This window comes from Tubulanus polymorphus, chromosome 8, assembly GCF_964204645.1.
Source record: "Tubulanus polymorphus chromosome 8, tnTubPoly1.2, whole genome shotgun sequence".
In the NCBI taxonomy this organism is placed as follows: domain Eukaryota; kingdom Metazoa; phylum Nemertea; class Palaeonemertea; order Tubulaniformes; family Tubulanidae; genus Tubulanus; species Tubulanus polymorphus.
This window is the reverse complement of record NC_134032.1, coordinates 6,635,123-6,653,460: the sequence shown is the minus strand read 5'-3', so window position 1 is coordinate 6,653,460 and position 18,338 is coordinate 6,635,123. Positions and strand designations below refer to the sequence as shown.

General features: G+C 38.5%; 2 protein-coding genes across 5 annotated transcripts in view; one reads left to right on the top strand and one right to left on the bottom strand.

Moving 5' to 3' along the window:
• The window catches only part of LOC141909657 (uncharacterized), a 30,523-nt gene extending 24,992 nt beyond the window's left edge, over positions 1 to 5,531 (bottom strand). For 2 of the 4 annotated variants that reach the window (XM_074800210.1, XM_074800208.1), the window contains exons 1-4: positions 5,302 to 5,369; positions 3,911 to 4,022; positions 1,203 to 1,426; positions 232 to 791 (exon numbers count right to left, since the gene is read on the bottom strand). In XM_074800210.1, coding sequence (XP_074656311.1) covers positions 232 to 791; positions 1,203 to 1,426; positions 3,911 to 3,976 — 850 coding nt within the window. In that variant the 5' untranslated portion in view covers positions 3,977 to 4,022; positions 5,302 to 5,369. Of the gene's footprint in view, positions 1 to 231; positions 792 to 1,202; positions 1,427 to 3,910; positions 4,023 to 5,301 lie in introns of all 4 variants that reach the window. The other 2 variants (XM_074800209.1, XM_074800211.1) reach the window with 2 other exon arrangements.
• On the top strand, positions 5,386 to 17,455 carry LOC141910304 (Y+L amino acid transporter 2-like). Its single transcript, XM_074801037.1, has 8 exons — positions 5,386 to 5,399; positions 9,023 to 9,595; positions 9,943 to 10,068; positions 10,177 to 10,276; positions 10,618 to 10,662; positions 11,568 to 11,691; positions 17,154 to 17,257; positions 17,443 to 17,455. Exons 2-8 carry the CDS (start codon positions 9,031 to 9,033, stop codon positions 17,453 to 17,455), a joined length of 1,077 nt encoding a protein of 358 aa, XP_074657138.1. The 5' UTR covers positions 5,386 to 5,399; positions 9,023 to 9,030.
• Positions 17,456 to 18,338: the final 883 nt, after the last annotated feature.

Here is an 18,338-nt window from a genome sequence, read left to right as displayed (position 1 = left end):
GGGGAGAGAACAATCAGCAAGCCAAGGGGACCTTCCATATTTGTGTCTTAGATTCAAGAACAGTCTAAGACCATTAACCATTCTTTAGCCAATCCAACAACTTAAGAATAGGTTCAAGATCTAACACCACTTTTAGACTAGGCCCTAAGCGCAAGTCTGGACTATGGAACCAGCCTAGGAGATGGTAGGCCTTTTTGAACAAGACTTGATTCCCTGAGAAGAAAAACTAACCGGCATTACCAGATACATCGGCCACCCCGGGTGAATTCAAAGCTCCATCTGACTTCCTGGTACAATCGCTAGGTGGCACCACAGGCTCATCCTCATTATCAAGACGAACACTCGTCAGTTCCTCGTAGCGTATGACTCGTTTCTGTCGCGCTAATTCGACGTCCTCGTCGTGACTTTTTGACAAAGAAAAAGAGGCATTACGCTTTAACGCGTTGTGATTGACGTCGCGTTGTCGACTGAACATGTCGAACTGGTGTATATCATCGTCTACGTGTTGACTGAACGGGTTGACGCCATCACGAATTGCCTGCGAATATCGCCGGAAGCTAATTGTCTGCATCGGGTTACTCAGCTTGCGTCTGCTTCGTTTTGCGACCGGTGGCTCTCCCTCTGATTCGTCGTCCAGCATATTATTTTCAAGATGGTGATTACCAGTTAAGGCGAGTGGGGAGTGGGGGTCGAGCAAGTCATCTCGACTCACCACCGAGCGCGGGAAACAACGCATTGTACATCGCATATTGTGTTCGTAGAAATCCAAATAACCTAGCTCCATATACTTCCTGGAAAGATACTTTCAAATTATTGCCATTTCTCTTATTTACCTCAGGCCTACAGGCCTATTTGGCCCTCAAATTGGAATAGGCCTACAACACATTTGTTTCAGTTTCTTCGAAATACCATGTTTTTTCATCAAGATGCGAAACACGTGTTGGTGCCCTTTTTCATCAAAATACTACCTTTTGTCATCAAAATACAATGCATTGGCCACCTTTATGATCCATGTACAGCGAATTGTGTCTTTTTTGATCGAAATACCACATATTTACCCCTCTTTCGATAAAAAAACCATGCATTGTCTGAGGATCTTCAAAAGTAGACTTTCGATCAGTCTAAGGTTAGTTGCCCAATTTTGGTTACAATTAACTGGTAATTGTAGTCCCAAAATAGATGGAGACATCTTCAATTCTTACCGCAGCGGTCTACCATTGATACGTATTGCCGTCTTCCAATCTTTCAGACTCGACTTGCCGGCCATGTCGGTGAAATTCTTAGGAGTAACAAGGGCATCGGTGTCTTCATCATTGAGTTGAATACATAACGAATGGATTCCTGGACACATAAATTGATCCTTAATTAGTGTTGCCGACAAGTCACCGCACCTGATCCGCAATTGATTGCCGCAATTATCTGCTCCCTTAAAAAAAAAAAGCACTTAAAGAGAATGAGATCTCCACAATTGACCGTGGCGAGCGAGGATCAACCTGATGTTGCTCGTGTGCAGTAGGAAACGATGCCAGATTTCTTCAGATTTAATTAATACCCATTCATCATTCCTCATATTATACAGGCCAAATAAAAATTGCACTGGGCCTATGTACAGGGGCAGATCCAGGAATTTAAGCAGAGGGGATCAAGCACAGTTTTTTCCCAGATATAATTTTTAACATTTCAATGAAAAATGCATTCTTTTGAAATTTGAAATAATGAATGAATGCATATTCATTTTTAGTTCACATATCTACACATACACTTAGTTTCATGCTCATGATCCAATTGTGGTAAGTTTCATCATTTCTTTAAAAGTATAGGCCTATATGACTTTATTTGACAAAGAATCATAATATCAAAGGTTTGCTTAGGTACAATGTCCATTAATAGCAACACTATAATGATAATTGTTAACCAAAAAAGTGTCAAGTTATGTACATTATTAACATATAGATACATGAAAACAGAGCTGCAAAGCAGCAATGATGGGTGTTCTGACAAGCCATGCGGCCAAAATTGAAAATATTCTCTGAGCATTCCTCTTTTTGACGTATTATCGGTACAGCAGTATGCAGTAGGCCTTGTACGGAACACCTGAAGGGACATACTGATTGCCGATCTCTAGATCCATATTTCCGCAGGTGTTTGCTGTCTGACAGAAAGTAATTAAGTTTAAAATAGGATGGACAGTACATACATATAATCTATGCAGAGAGAGAGAGAGACTGTTATATTACTATCAGAGTACAAAATTTTGTTTAGAATGTGTTAGTTGTCGAATCTGATAGATGAAATTTATGTGACGAAAAAAGTGGAAAATACGTACAGTGGAACCTCGTTCTAACGAACTGCTGGGGGAAAAATAAAAATCTGATAGTTCGTTAGATCTGTTTCACATTGTTTATGTATGTAAAGGAACACCCCCTGGTGTGATGAAACACAAACCAACTGCTTTCATTGTAATAGGCCTACTATGTAAGTATAAATACTGTCAACTAATAAATCGCTCAATGACAACTGTAAGCTGTGAAATAAAATATCAATTTAAACCAAATTCAGATATGCTCTCCTTAACTTTGAGTGGCAAATACATGTGTTGGACGCATAAGTCCCTCCCAGGGGATGCTTTGGAACGAGAGCAAGGAAATTAATGTAACAACGCTATGCCGGATAAAACGTCAGAACAATTTTAAAACTTCAGAGCGTTTAGTCCCTTTTTCAATTTCTCTGATGGTAATTGTTTTGCGAAGTACGTTTTCATTGAGCGCGTGCCCATAACTGTAAACAGGCTGAAACAATGACCGACTACCGTACTACAAATTGTAGCAGCCAGCAACACATCATTAATCTGTATCACTAATCTAAGATAAATAACAAGTCTGTCTCTCTCGGTTTGAAACTGACAATAACTAAACAAGTGTGATTGATCGTGGCTTAACGATCGTTAGAACAGATGAAAATATATAATAGGACTCCAAAACTAAGGTTGTTATAACCAAAAGTTTGTTAGAAAAGGGTCGTTGTTTCCGATGAAATTTAATTGCAAATGAGGATTTGTTTTTCGTACGTAACAAGCGATGGTTCGTTAGTTCGTTAGAACGAGGTTCCACTGTAATAATAATAATAATCAACAGAATTACAAAAGGGTTTTCGACGAAAGTCAAAAAACCTTAATAACAACAATGGTAATAATTGAAATCGGAAAAAATAAAGAAATGAAAACAATTGTTGGTACGTAACTGAACAGTGTACTGGTGGTCATGTATAAATTTTGCAGTATTCCAAATGACTGTTGAGTTAATTTATCCAAAACAGCACTTTCAAAATCTCTTGAATGCCAATGAATATAGAACTGTAACCGGCTGGTTGTTGTATTGGCGAGCTGGCTGGGGAACTAGCATTTACACCAGCGGTACAGGATTCCATCCATCAGGAACAACAAGGCAGTTAAACCTTATATGTACAATCTTTATTGCATCCCGGAATGAGAATGATTATCATAGCTTAACATAGTCTTTATATACAGAATCATGAGTATAATGTGAGAACTAGGTGTCAGACAAGTTGTAGACATCAGGACTCACAAACAAACACCTAGTGACATGTTTGAGAGACATTGATTAATTATCGATGAGCACTGACTATAGCTAATTATCGTGAAAACATGTTGAGTAATGTCACATGTTGATTACGACCTTAAAGCACATATTGACACTATAGTCATAAGTTATATTATATTATTATTATCATTATTTTTTATTAATATGTATTAGAGCTATGAAATGTTATGAACTGTTCGATATGACATTGTAGATCTATATGATTATGAAATATGCAAATTATATCAGGATGACAGAACACCCTGACTGCAGTAAGACAGGTTTTGATTTGGAAGCCAAGTAAATCTTACCATTTGCATGTTTGTTGAGCACATATCAACAGAAAGACTGTCATGATCGTATTTTAGTATCTCCATCAAAATACTATGGCATTTATAAGGAAGGCTACTATATCATACCATCCTAAAATATGAAAATGTAAAATTCTAAGGTTTATGGATCTACTGGGGCCGAAGGTTTCTTAACAAGGGCACATTTAGGGGGCGGGGAGACTGGTTCAACCCCATCAAAATTCAAGCCCTTCAAAAAGTCTGGAAAAATATTTTTTGCCAAGAGATTTTAAAGAAATGAAATACCACAAGAACCACCTATGTTTTGTACTTGCTGCCCTCACATTGGAAAATCTGCCCTTTTCAAAGTAGGCTAAGTGCCAATTCCAATTTTCAGGTCCGACCCCTCAAACAATCCTAAAAAGGCCCTTGCTTAGAGAGACAGAGTAGCCCAGGCCTATGTGAAAGATCAACAAAATTGATGGAAGCGCCTTCAAAATTTCCCTTGAAAACTTCAAAAAGTGCTGATTTTGGCGAACAACAATGACCGCAAGTCGGCTAATTTGATTCTGATCTATTTTGATTCTGATTTCAAATCTTGACACTCCCCTACCAATCAAAACCTTTACCAAATAATGAATGGGGTAGGCCTAAGGCCTACGAGCATCATTAAAGGCCCTAGCCAAGTAGGGGTCCCAGCAGGCGCGTTGGAAGCAATTTTTGATTGATGTGCGACCAAATGCCGATTTTGGACAGGTTCTAAATATTGCCGAGGCGCCTTTACTTAATTTCTTAAAAAATGTGGTAGTCAAAGAAAAAAAAACATTCAGTAAATTATTACCGCGGCTTAGGCCACAGCACTCGCTGTGGTTCCAACGCAATTGCCGGGGGTTAGGCCTAGTTAACAAAACCCAGTGCGAATAGAAAAAAAATTTGGGTGAAAAAAATTTTGGTCAAGATTTCGCTAAATTTTGATATTTTTTCCATGTGTTTTTTTGGACTGAAAATGAAAAGCGAACCATTCTTAAATGATTTATTTCAGGTACCCGGGCAAATCATATTTTAGATGTGTCCCTTTTCACATGTGTGTTCTAAGACCTTTTCGCAGTTAATAAAGTGCCCTAGGCCTATTCCTTGAAACAGAACTGCCCCTCAAAAAAGCTCGGCACGGGCCTGCATTATTTAGGATTAAGTTTTCCTTTTTAATTTGAATTTCCCGCGCTGGCTCATGTCATAGCTGACGTCATCAACGGCTTACACTTGACGTCATCAGCGCCAGCCACCAAACACCAGTCGGCTCACAGGACAGCGAAGGAATGAAAAGTTCATTCAAGTTCAAACGCTCGGCCACAACCGATCGAAAAGTTTCTTAAAACCCAGACACGCATATCAAAGATAGTTAAACGCCTTACCGAGTAGCGCAATATCGTTTCAAAGCTGCAAATGGCAGCGTAAATCGGCGTTAAATACAGCGGCTGGGGGCGTTGAAAGTAGACGCTATCACTAATAGGTTCGAATCCCGCGTATTAGTCAATTATAGTATATCTTTGAAATTCTTCTTTTCTCTGTCTGAATTCTTTTAATTTTAATTATGAACGCTTTTACGTACTGGTGTGATCTTCGAAATGTCCAGTCATTTTTGTGATAATTATTATTTTATGATTATGAAACATTTTCGTGGACGTGGTCCGTCCGTATTCCCGCATTATTGAACCTACTTGGAAGACTGGTTGCCGGTCAGTATCTCCTTCAAAACAACTGTCAGCCTCAACTGGTTGGAAACAACATTGTATGATTGTGTGCAAATAGTACAATATACATTAGCAAATATAGCAATGATAATGATAATAATAACGATAACAATAACAATAATGATAATAATAATTATATTCTTCTTAAGATTTTACTTTTAACATCAACCGGGTTGATCAAATATCTTCATCATATACTTTCTGATTAGGCAACTATTTTATGTCAATAAAATTCAAATTGAATTGTGGATGAACTCGCATGCCAGAGGGGGTAAATCGATACAATTCAAATCAATTGAATTATTGAACCTCCGACACGACAGTAACCATCAGTAAACAGATGCCACAAGTACTAATCCGGTGGGTAAGGTCAATTATAGGCATTCATATTCTGACTACCGCTGAAAATTGAATGTCCATGGCTTCTTCAAACAGGTCGGGGCTATTCCTTCCACGGTTAATCTGTTGTTCTACTACAGTGACTTCGTCATCAAGAACCATTTAGTTTTGCTATGGGTTAGTGAGTCATGGGAAAAATCCATTGTCGTGTATATCATCAAAGTTGAACATGCTTGCACTGTGTAGTAACTACACAGTGCACCAAGATTGACGGGTTGAACATGCACGTTGACGAATAGGACACTTTTTCGTTTCTAATTCCCTCTAGGCCTAATCGTATCCAATCTCAATCCATACCTTGCCTAATTATTTGCCTAATTCGAGCATTTCTATTCCGAGCCTCAGGACCTTTGGTTCCCTAGTCTGAACTACTTTCTGGTTACTTGGTCTATGGTTTATGGTAAAAGGAGGATGAGCTCTATTGTCTTTGACATACATGTCATCCAAGATGTCCGCCACAGTCGATTTGGTATGGGAAATAGCCATTTTGGAGCTTGTTCCCACATGGTCTAAAGTTTTATACTGACTTTCTTATCACTTGGTATGTGTATTTAAAGCAAAAGGGGGATAAACTCTTCTGTTTTTGATGTGTGTAGGTCATCCAAGATTGCCGCCACAGTTATGTCGGTGTCTTGAACTCTAGTTTAATATTGTGAGATGAGCCCTATTATTTTAGACATATATAGGTCATCGAAAGCAACCAAATTTTTTTGTCTGAAATAGGCATTATGGACCACGTTCTCTTGCTCTAAATCTATAGCTTTTGCTGATTTTTGTATGCCTTGGTTTGTGTATTAAAGGCAAAGAGGAGGATAAACCCTAGTGTTTTTGATGCATGTATGTTATCGAACATGGCTGCCATATTGAAACCTTTTTTGAGATGAAACTTAGTGTCAGGTAGAACGATGACCACACTCAAACGTGGTGAATGGATAATAATATAAAATCCCACTATTTTTAGATTAGTCAGGTGTGACGACGATGATCTCTAGGGTGAGATCGAAACGTCGTGTCTTTTAAATATTTTAGATTTAATAAATAAATTCTGGTTTTTAAATTCTTTTAATCTTTAAATAGTGGGATTTTATCTTATTAGTGTCAGGTGTGTACCCTATTACAATTTTGCATTCTATGCACTACTCTCACTCACTGGCCGAGGGGTATTCTCTACGTATGTCTAATTAAAGTATGTTCTAGCTATGGTACAGTTTGTGTAGGTACATAATGAACGCTACCTAGTAGTACATGTATTGACAATTTGTAATGTGACAGATTGCACCCAGAATAAAGCAAACAACGAAAGCTCTTTACTTTTTTCATGCAGCTGTCATGCTGTTACATGCTTATGGATTTTAAAAATTCTCAACTCAGCCTAAGTAAAAACATTTTTCAGCCCATTAAAACTGTTGCAAAGATGTTTTTGTAACAATAACAATTGTGAATATTGAGATGAGACTCATTATGGACCTACGAATCGTTGGGGCATGATTATTAGTTTAGTATTCCATACTCATTATTCCTGAAGATGACTAGCCTATAAGGATATATAGGCCTAGATGAAATGTTGAATGAACTCTCTCTGAAAGGTAACATTTCAGACTTTTCATACTATCAATACCCTAACATTTCATTTTAGGGTCCGGTCATTTTACATCAGCTGCGATCATACAAGCATTTTTGGCCCATGCAAAATTTGGCCTGGAACACCTGTTCACTGCCAAATGGGCCTGTTTGGCCTGGGCTGAATTTGGCCCAACAAAAAAACTGACCAGGCCCGAGCCAAATTGTTGCACAGGACAAATGATTGCAGTTGAATTGCAACTTGTTCCGGAAATTACTCACTTCGCTTTGTTTGAGCATTGTTTAGTAGCGAGTGAGTCGATTGTTAGCCGCCAGTTGCTGCGACCAGTTCAGCAGGCAACCGTTGAGCATGCAACCGTTGAGCAATCGATCGCTTAGCGTCTCCCGCGTGCTATCACTGGAGATGGAGAGACGATTATCTTAGCCTGCAAACATCTGTATCATGTGAAATGTCAAAATGGCCGCGCCACTGCCCCGAAAGTCGCCGATTTGGAATTATTCCATTATGATTATGCGCTCACTCATTGGCTAGTTGATTAGTTGCTTGTGTGTTGGCGTCTCCAGTTGGTGCACACGCAGCAACACCAAGCAATCGATGAGCAATTTCATTACGACAAGCAATTTTCTGTCACCCATTATCAAACATAATATGATATTGAGGCAAATCCTTTGGACAATGAGCAATTTAAATCTCCTGTTGCCACAGACGACCATTATTTCGTTTACACCGAGCAAATCGGGCGCTTGCTCATAATAATGCTCGTAGTATGTGCTGGGCTTATTTTACATCGATGGAAGATCGTTTAGTAAATCATTTACACATAGTGGGCAGTTCATTATATACAGCATTGAATAAAATAGTAAAATTTGCTAGGCCTTTAACTAAAAAAACTCTTGTTGTTATTCTAACTATCATCGTGATGGCCGCATCGGCAGAATTTAGAAAAAAATGTAATGAGGATTCTGATTGTGTCCAGTTGGACTCCTATTCCACATTTCACTTGGTTTCATAGTTGCAGCGGTAGTAACCATTAATAGGTATGTTCTCGAGTATGTTGAAAATATGCTTACTCTGTTGGGGGCTTGAAAGATTGGCTATAGAACTAATTGAACAATCCCGTAGCAGCTCATCTTTTCACTTCATAAAGCTATGGAAAACCACTTGGGCCATGGGCAATTTTTTTTTACCCTATTAAAAAGTTACCGGAAACCATGTTTAGGTAGTGTATAGAATAGAAATCTGATTATGAAATATTGAATCAAGAGTACTGATATAGGAGGAGTCTACTTGAAACTCTTTCCATTAAAACTCCTTATATCCAGGAGTAAATGATCTGATAATATAGGGACCCTGTTAAATCTGGATCCTGATATATATATTATACGTATATTATTGTTTTAGGACGTGAGATGCCTGTGCGTCGAACGGTGCTGACCTCGTCTGCAAACGATGATAAGACCAGTGAAATACCGTTGCTCTCACTATCAGGCGATGATGACTACGAAAATCACAGCGACGACAGTCATGATGATGATGACAATCATTCACCAGGTGACCAATCTAGAGTGAATTTGAAACGAACGCTAGGCATACGTAGCAGTGTAAGCTGTATCGTCGGTATTATAATTGGTAGCGGTATCTTCTTGAGCCCGCAGGGTGTCATACTCTACTGCCACTCGCCCGGTTTATCGCTAATTGTCTGGGTGCTGTGCGGCGTATACGCGCTGCTTGGCGCTATGTGCTACGCCGAACTGGGTACGACGTACGCCGCATCAGGCGGTGCGTATACATATCTGATGGCAATGTTCGGAGAGATGCCGGCGTTCTTGTTGTTGTGGAGTTATTTCATCGTGCGTATACCGACTGGTAATTGCTTGTCGGCGCTCATATTCGCAAAGTACGTTCTGCAGGATGTTTTCACGTGCGTCTCGCCCCCGGATTCAGCCGTGCGAATCGTCGCGTTTCTCGTCATCGGTGAGTCAATTTTCTCGCATTTTCACTTCAACTTACTCTTGAACAACTGACCTAAGTGTGATCCATCCATCGTTTCAGCTTCTATAACATTTCTTATTTTTCATCAGAACGTCAATAATTTCAAATTTACAGCAGTTCTTGCATCCTTCCTCGACAGGTATTGCAACCTAATCTGTATCGGCATTAGCCTAAATACGCAGGTTTGCTGCACGAAATACCTACTGCACCAGTTAGATTGCCTGTTGTATAATCGCTGGGGCAAATTTCACAAACTAATAACTGTGAACTATTCGAACTGTGTGATATTTGCCAGTAAATTTCTCTACGTATGGTTGTGATTTTTTCAGTAATCGTTGTTCTGTTGAATTGCGTCAGCATCAAATTGACTACGCGGGTCATCGAAGTTTGCACATACAGTAAAGTGCTGGCACTGGTCATCATCATCATATCCGGAATTGTAATGTTGTTTAAAGGTAACTGTTATTGTTTCTTATTTACCATAATATGTCTTTAAGATAATTACCACATATTGGGTCAAAATATACTTTATTGTAATTTCCGCAATGATCATATTTTTCTAGGAAACGTAGATAACTTCCAGGAACCCTTTCGTAATTCTGCGACTAGTCCGGGTCAAGTAGCTCTCGGATTCTATGCTGGTATATATTCATATGCTGGATGGTAAGTAATATTCTCTTCTTAAATTTCACTCCCTTGGGTTCGAGATTTCTTATTACCTTCAACCCACTGAGCACCACTCAGTGTTATTAGCAGGTTCCCTCAACCTAAGGCCTTTTTTGATAGCTTGGTTTACGAGGTAGAATAAAAAGAAAATTCCCTCAGTGGTTTAGAATAACTTTTTGAAGGAAGAGGGAACTGTCAGTAGAGCAATATACATATGTCCAAAGAAATGATTCTTGTAAAGTTCGAATTCTACACGCTGTGATCAGAAAAGAACCTTGTGTTTTTCCATTTTCCAATTCCTAATTGTAACATCTGTTAGAATTGTTTATCTTTGGCAGGGATAGTTTGAATAGTATAACTGAAGAACTGAAAGATCCTCACAGGTATGCAAAACCTTATCTATAGTCATTGACCATAACATTTGCTGAATTCATTAAGCTTTTCAGTGCTAAATCAATACCCTAAACTGCTGGAGATTTTGAAAAATTCCATCATTATGCCATCTAAGGCCATTGTCTATTTGCCGTTATTCCGACTCAACTTTTTAGGGTGAGTCAGTAGGAAGAAAGAAATTTTTTTTGAAAAATAAAATTCTAACACCTTTTACATGCAAAACAATGTCACAATCAGCGGTGTGCACGGGAAGTTTGTCTAAAAGCCTAGACTTCAAGAATAGTTTTACTGTTTAGCTTCATCCGGAGCATCATCCCTGTGATCAAAATGAAAAAATACTTTGAATATATGTGCGTTATGAAATTACCAGCTTTAAAGTCACTAGAATCATTGGCAACTTATTGGAAGACTGTCAGTTTCCTGCAAAAAACTTAAAATAGGCTACATGACTAGGCGAGGCATGTTTTCACATGATGCACATTTGACTACAATCATATGTAGCGCATGTATTGGCAGTGGGTAGGTCGGTCGGCCATTTTTCTCAAAAATAAAATCTCAATGAATCCCTGAAAAAGTTTTCCTTTGAAGTCAGGTCGGTCGGGTTGCAGCGAATAGACCATTATATTTTGGGATGACCTTAGTATCATTGGTTGCTAATATTTCACTGTTCAATTGTTCTTCTGTTACTAAAGCTACATAGAATGTTTTAAAGATTGTGCTTTATTTGACAGGTGCTGCCATCTTGTAGTATCCTAGTGTAGTCCATCAGTAACAATTAATTTTGTACACCATTAAGCATTGCAGTGAAGTCACACTGAAAGAAATATGGGATATTTTTATGACCAGTATTAGCGATATGAATATACATGATTACATGAATTTGATTTATTTTCAGAACGTTGCCTGTGTCATTAGGTATATCGATGTGCCTAGTGACTGTGATATATGTATTGACGAATCTGGCATACCTGACGGTATTGACGCCGACCGAAATTCTGCTGTCATCGGCAGTTGCTGTTGTAAGTGAATTTATGAACCATCTAAAATGTGAATTACGTATGAACCATCTGAAAGGGCGAATACCATCAAAATTGTACTTTCCGCGATTTCTTAACCAGAAGAAACTTTGGTATACATATAACGACCTGAGATGTGACTTATTGAAAAAAGGAGCACGAATTAGCCGTAATAGTTAGCGGAATAGTCATCTATTTACCCTTCACTCCATGCGTATAGTTCATATTCAACCCGCGGGTGGCGCTATTTATGGTGTTAACTTTGACAATCAACACAAGTATGTGTGCGCGCTAGTATGCGTAGAGTATGTATAATCGATAAAATCGCTGACCTACAGCGCTACTCACTTATATACAATTATCATGTCATATACAACGGTAGGAACACTATACAATGGTAAGAGTTTATTAATTCAGATCACTCCAAAACGATAAAATATCGCATGAAATGTCTAGTAAAATGACTGGAAGCCACGAGCGTTTGTCAGAGATGGCGTCAGAATCACGCACCTGCTAAGATAAACAATAATAGTGAGCACGTGCTGAAATTGCCGATTTAAAAGTCACATTTCTCAGTAATGGCTGAACTAAAATTCGAACCAGTTCCATATTTGATATTTGTGAATAATCACATTTGAAAATGAATTTTACACAATATTCTATTTTGATGGCATATGCTCTTTAAAGTGAATTATGAACTATCTAAAATTCAAATTAAGGACCATCCTGAAGTCAAATTATGGACCATCTTAAAGTTGATTTATCAATCATCTACAGTAAAAAATTATGAACCATCTCAAAGTAAATTCATGAACCATCTAAGATTAAAATCATGAACCATCTTAATGTCAATTCATGAACCATCTAAAATTCAAATTAAGGACCATCCTAAAGTCAAATTATGGACCATCTTAAAGTTGATTTATCAATCATCTACAGTTCAAATTATGAACCATCTCAAAGTAAATTCATGAGCCATCTAAGATTAAAATTATGAACCATCTTAATGTCAATTCATGAACCATCTAAAATTCAAATTATGAACCGTCTAAAAGTAAATTTATGAATCACCTAAAATTTGAATTATATTTACAGATGTACATTAGGCTATAGATGTAAAGTCCAACATCGTTTCATTTGAAAATTGTAAGAAATGTTTTGGTTGTTTTCAACCACCCTTCTTCAGTCATTAAGAATCCGGCATATTCTTCAAGGTTCATAGCAGTAAAAAATGGTATTTTTAGCTGAAAGGTCTTTCCAATCTTTAGGCCTATTTGAGAGGGTTTACCCTTTCAGTCCGGTGTATAAATCGGTGATGGATTTTGCTAGTACACCGTGCTGCGTTGTATTGATTTAATTAGTAATTATCTCTCTTGAAAGATGGCAGCACCTGTGAAACATAGTGAAATATTAGTAACTAATGATACACCGCACCGCGGTGTAGATGCATTATAGTGCTATTCCCGTTATTCAACACACTAGGGTGGAATTTTCCCAAATTTTCACATTTTCTCAAGCACTATAGGGTATTAATCAGACAGCACGGAAAGGGTTAAAGGTGTGACACCTGACGATGATCTCTAGGGTGAGATCGAAACGTTGTGTCATATATATATTTTAGATTGAATAAAAAAATTCTTGTTTTTAAATTCTTTTAACACGTTCGCTGCCAATGACGATATAATCGTCATGGAGGGTGCACTGCAGCTTGCCATGACGAGTTATATCGTCATCGATTCAACGTCATTTCATAGCGTTATAAACGACCTGGCACAGGGGAGAAACCAGCTAAATAATAGTCTGGCAGTATGGAGAGACAAATATAAAATTTATGGGGGTAACTCGAGTTTGGTGCACACTTGAAATTTTTTAGAAAAATCTCCAGGAAGCACGAATTTCAGATTCTATTCAGAATTTCAGATTTCAGAGAATAAAACGACTAAGATCATTGTATATTAGTTTTACAATAAAACTTTTATTCCTTTAATTAACCATTTGATCGTTCACAATTTTACCAGTTTACAGGTTATGGTACATCTGAAAACAGGGGTCAACGCACAAGGCTGGATTAGTGGGACATGCGTTACACATGTATCGTGTTTCTCGTCGAATGTTGTTATTATAGCAGACACGACATCTACGAGTTGGGTATTGTTTATTGCCTGTGGGTTCTATAAACATAGGGAAATGAGCTACATGAGGTGCCGGTTCAACAAAGTTACCAAGAAGACTACATATGATAGCTTGACGAAATTTCAGCAATGTCATTCTGTCATCAGCTTGACAATAATCACGATACAAGATATAGGCATTCAGAAGGAAAATCTCAAGCATGTGTGTGCCAATTTTTTTATACCACCGTGCAGTTTTTCTGAGGGCTGTATAGTAGGAGAGCATCTGATCGGCTCTATCGATTCCAGACATTCCATTGTTGTAGTCGCGGACAATGTTTGGCTTGTTTGCAATTTTGCCGTTTCGATTTGTAACTGGGACCATTTCTACACGGTGCATATTTGAAATAGTAAGGACGTCCCGTTTATCTTTCCATTTAGAAACTACAACTGATTGCGATCTTAGCCAATGATGCTCGCCTTTTTTTAGCTTTTTCTTCACAACATCCTTGGGATTTTCCTTCCTATCAAAACGCAGTGTACCACATAAATAGGTTGATCTGTCAGTCATTTTTTTTGCCAAACTGACAGAGTTGTAAAAATTATCAGTAAAAACCACATGTCCGTGGTCAAGGAATCCTTCCATGAGGTCAAGAACTACAGCAGCAGCCTGTCCAAGACTGTCGGGATCTGGAACCTGGATGCCGCTGTATATACGAACTCTCAAAATGAGTCCTCCACGTGACTCACAAAGTTCATATAACTTGATGCCATATGTGTGGCGTTTGTTATTTATATACTGGCAGAAAACCAGCCTACCGCGCCAAAGAACCATTGATTCATCATTACTTAGTTCTTTTTTGGGGTAGTAAATATTGTCCATTATATTGGCAAAATGATCCAAAATTGGCCGTATCTTATACAAGCGATCGTCGTGTTGCTGATTGTTATCTACAAAATGCCAGAATCGCAGAAGTAATTGAAAGCGACTACGAGGCATAACTTTGCCAAATATTGGAATATTGTAAAGCCCACTCTAACTCCAATAATGTTCTAATGTGGGCATTGTAACTGGGCCTATATGCATGAGTAGACCGATAAATAGCTTCATCTCTTCGGCGTCGGTAGACTTCCAAGCTTTCAGTCTTGATTCTCTCCTCATTGGCCGATTTACGTTGATAACACCTCTAGCGTATCTGTTTGTCTCTCTGACCATCATATCTATCAGATCTTGGTTGAGAAACATCTCAAAGTAGTCATTTGATTTTCCATCTAGTAGGGGATTTATGAGTCCTGGATTTTGATTGAAGGCAAAATTGGGAGCATCTTCCGGCACATTTGTCCACTGGTGGACTCTTGCTTGTGGTCCAGCTGGGCGACCAGGCTGAGCAGCACGTTGGGTGGCCGGATTCTGACGACCAAGTCGACCCCGACAGATACGTCCAGCTGTTACACCAGCTCGGGCGATTATGGCACCATCTCTCAGACGCTTTCTGGGGCCTCTAGTTCCTGGGGGTGGGGATACTGTCCCACCTCTCAGTCCTCTCACCGCACCTCTTACTCGACCTCTTGGGCGCCCACGGGCTTGCAATGTTCCTCCTCTTGTACGGACTCCTCCATCTCTTGTACGGACTCCTGTGCCGCGAACTCGGGGTCCTGGTACCAAATTATCTTCACTTTCAGTGGATCCTGATGAGTTGTGGTAGTTATCTCCACTTGACTCATCGGGACCATCTGACTCATCAGAATCTGAACTTTCTCCTGAGTCTTCCAAGACTGATGATCCCAGTTGGGATTCATTGCCAGTAGTGACATTACCGGTACCAGTATCATCACCAGCATCCGAGCTTTCGGATCCAACATTGTCGTCGGAGTCTGTCGTATGCTCCGACGCAGAATTCATCAGCATATTAGTCACTTACGATGCTGTCAGCCACGCCATTTTGTAATGGGCATGTGTGTCTAGGATTTATATGGGTCTCATTCACCTTAGAAACAATAGTAGGCTTTATATTTACTACATTGTTCGATCCCTGTTAAAAAAGCCATGACGAGATAACTCGTCACTGGCAACGGGGACAGGAAAAATAAGAGAATCTCTTCACTATTGCCAGTGACGAGTTATCTCGTCGTCGGTTTTTTTATACTAAAATACATAGTGTAATGATTTATCAATGTACCAATAGTGCTGGCAGCATATAAACTGTATAATGTAAAAAAATTAGCGTTGGCAATGGCGACCGGACTCAACCGCTAGCGGTGGCAGTGAACGTGTTAATCTGTAGATAGTGGGTTTTTATCTTATCATCCGTTTACCACGTTTGAGTGTGGTTATCGTTCTATAGGGTTAAAGGTGTTCATTTTGAGCTGACACTTTATTTTACTTTTTCAAAAATAAAGAATTTTTACAAGAATAAGAAATTTTTTTTTTAAATAAGGAATTTCATACATTATTATTAGGCCAGCCGTAGGCTGAGCCTATTACTATACAAATGAAGCGAATTTTAATGACATGGTTTCCAGAGTAAAAGCCCTTTGACTGTGCAACTGAGCATGTATTCATACAAATCATTCATTAGAGCATTATCCATTCTCCAACCCCTATGAAGCTGAATTTTGAAAGAGTGCCTCGTTAAAATTTATATGAGCTTTATCGCGAAAAACTGAACGCAAAAATATCAGTTTCAAAAAAGTTAATCAGAAAGCGATAACTCCTCTATGATTGGCTTAGCTGCAGAAATGTGTTCACGCGAATCGCGCAGTATTGTCTACAGTTCTACTTCCGGGTTTTAAGATTTAGAATTGTATATCGAGATCGATTTTTGGGAAATCTTTAGTTGATTTGGTTTTTGGCAGGAATTTTCTATTTGCACTACAGAAAATATCATTGACAATTATGTAAGGTTCAGGTAAAATAACTTTTTCTAAAATTGGATGGATGATGATATGCTGATTAGCCATGTGCTGGAATTGCTTCATCAGAAGCTACTCTACGCTAGTAGTGAAAGCTCTTAAAATAAAGTTGTTCACCTAAAGTACTACTCGTCCCAGCGTATTCATTCTACACCCTGTTAACATGGCTGTTCTACTCTTAATTGTGAATCTATGACTTGATGGGCAAAGGTACAGCCTAATATTGCTAATACTTCATTTTTATTCTAATCACAGTTTGTTATTCGATAATGCTGATATTTATTTTAGAAAATGGTTTTTTCGATGCAACGTAACCTCGTGTATATCATTAGGAAATGTAGAATGAAATGTGTCGATTGAGATCTTTGCCGAAAAGAGTCTTTATTTTGATCGAAAAACATTTCCGTAGATCTTTACCTATAATTGTCTTCTCAATTTCAGAGTTACGGTGGTAAGATTCTGGCTGCAGCTACTTGGTGCATTCCAGTTCTTGTAGCAGTATCGGTTTTCGGTGGCGTGAATGCTGGATTCTTAATGGCTTCCAGGTTCGTTAAGTTATATTTTTACCTTCATGACATAGTCATGAAGGTTATAAGATGGTAGTGAGTCGATGACGTCATTTTCGTGTCACTACTCATAACTTCATGGTGGGAGTTCAGATGAAGATTTGTCGTACGAATAAATACTGTGAATTTTCGCTTTTTTTTAATATATATTTTTTTTAATAAAGTTTTTATCGTTGAATGGGCAAATCACGGCGGCAGAGTGCACCTGTGATAAATCAGAAATAGTTCCATGTGAAGGCAAAGCTTTTAAATGATTAGACAGTCGGAGTTGGTTTATCAACCTTTTTGAACTATAGTGCTGCTATTTTCCCTATCAAATTGCTAGATTTCAATCGTTTCTCATAATTCAACACTTGTAATTCAAGTGTGACTTTGATGTTCGTTGAGATACATTATGACTAGCGTAATGAATGGCGGCGCCATGTGTAAGCTGCGTGTCAATCATTGAATAGTGGAATTATAGGGTGGATTATCTTGATTGTATCCATACGAAGTTTATTAAAGGTTAGTGTCAACAAATTGTCATTATAGTCCCTCTAATTTATGTGGAGAGACGCTCTTAACCCGAAAAACCATGGTCTGTTTCGTGTTATCGTTGGCTTACGTGACTGACCTTGCTTGAGCGTTTGCTGCCGGCGCGCCGCTTCAAAGTTATGAATAAAGTATTATATAACTGATCGTTAATGACATACAACAAATAAACCTGTAAAGAACGGTACTTAGTGTCTGATATCTACTGAAAAATTCCTAATTGATTCACCGGAAAAAGTTTTTTTATAGTGAGCATTTTAGTATATGAATCAATTAAGATGATTAACAGGCGCGGATGCGGTTATATCAGCTGTTGAAGACGTTTCGATTTAAACAATAATATAGGGGTCATTCATTTATTACGTACGCATTAGGGGAGGGGGGAGGGGTCAGTACAATTGCGTACTGTAATGCTTAATGTATACGAAAAAATGGCCGATTTTGCGTACAGAGGGGGAGGGGGGGTTGAAAAATTCAAATTTTTTGCGTACGTAATAAATGAATGATCCCATAAACCACGTGCGTTATG

Coding starts and splice junctions, on each gene's coding strand:
- LOC141910304 (XM_074801037.1), top strand. CDS start 9,031: ATGCCTGTGCGTCGAACGGTGCTGACCTCGTCTGCAAACGATGATAAG. Junction 10,069..10,176: donor AATTGTAATGTTGTTTAAAG/GTAACTGTTATT, acceptor ATATTTTTCTAG/GAAACGTAGATAACTTCCAG. Junction 10,277..10,617: donor ATATATTCATATGCTGGATG/GTAAGTAATATT, acceptor TATCTTTGGCAG/GGATAGTTTGAATAGTATAA.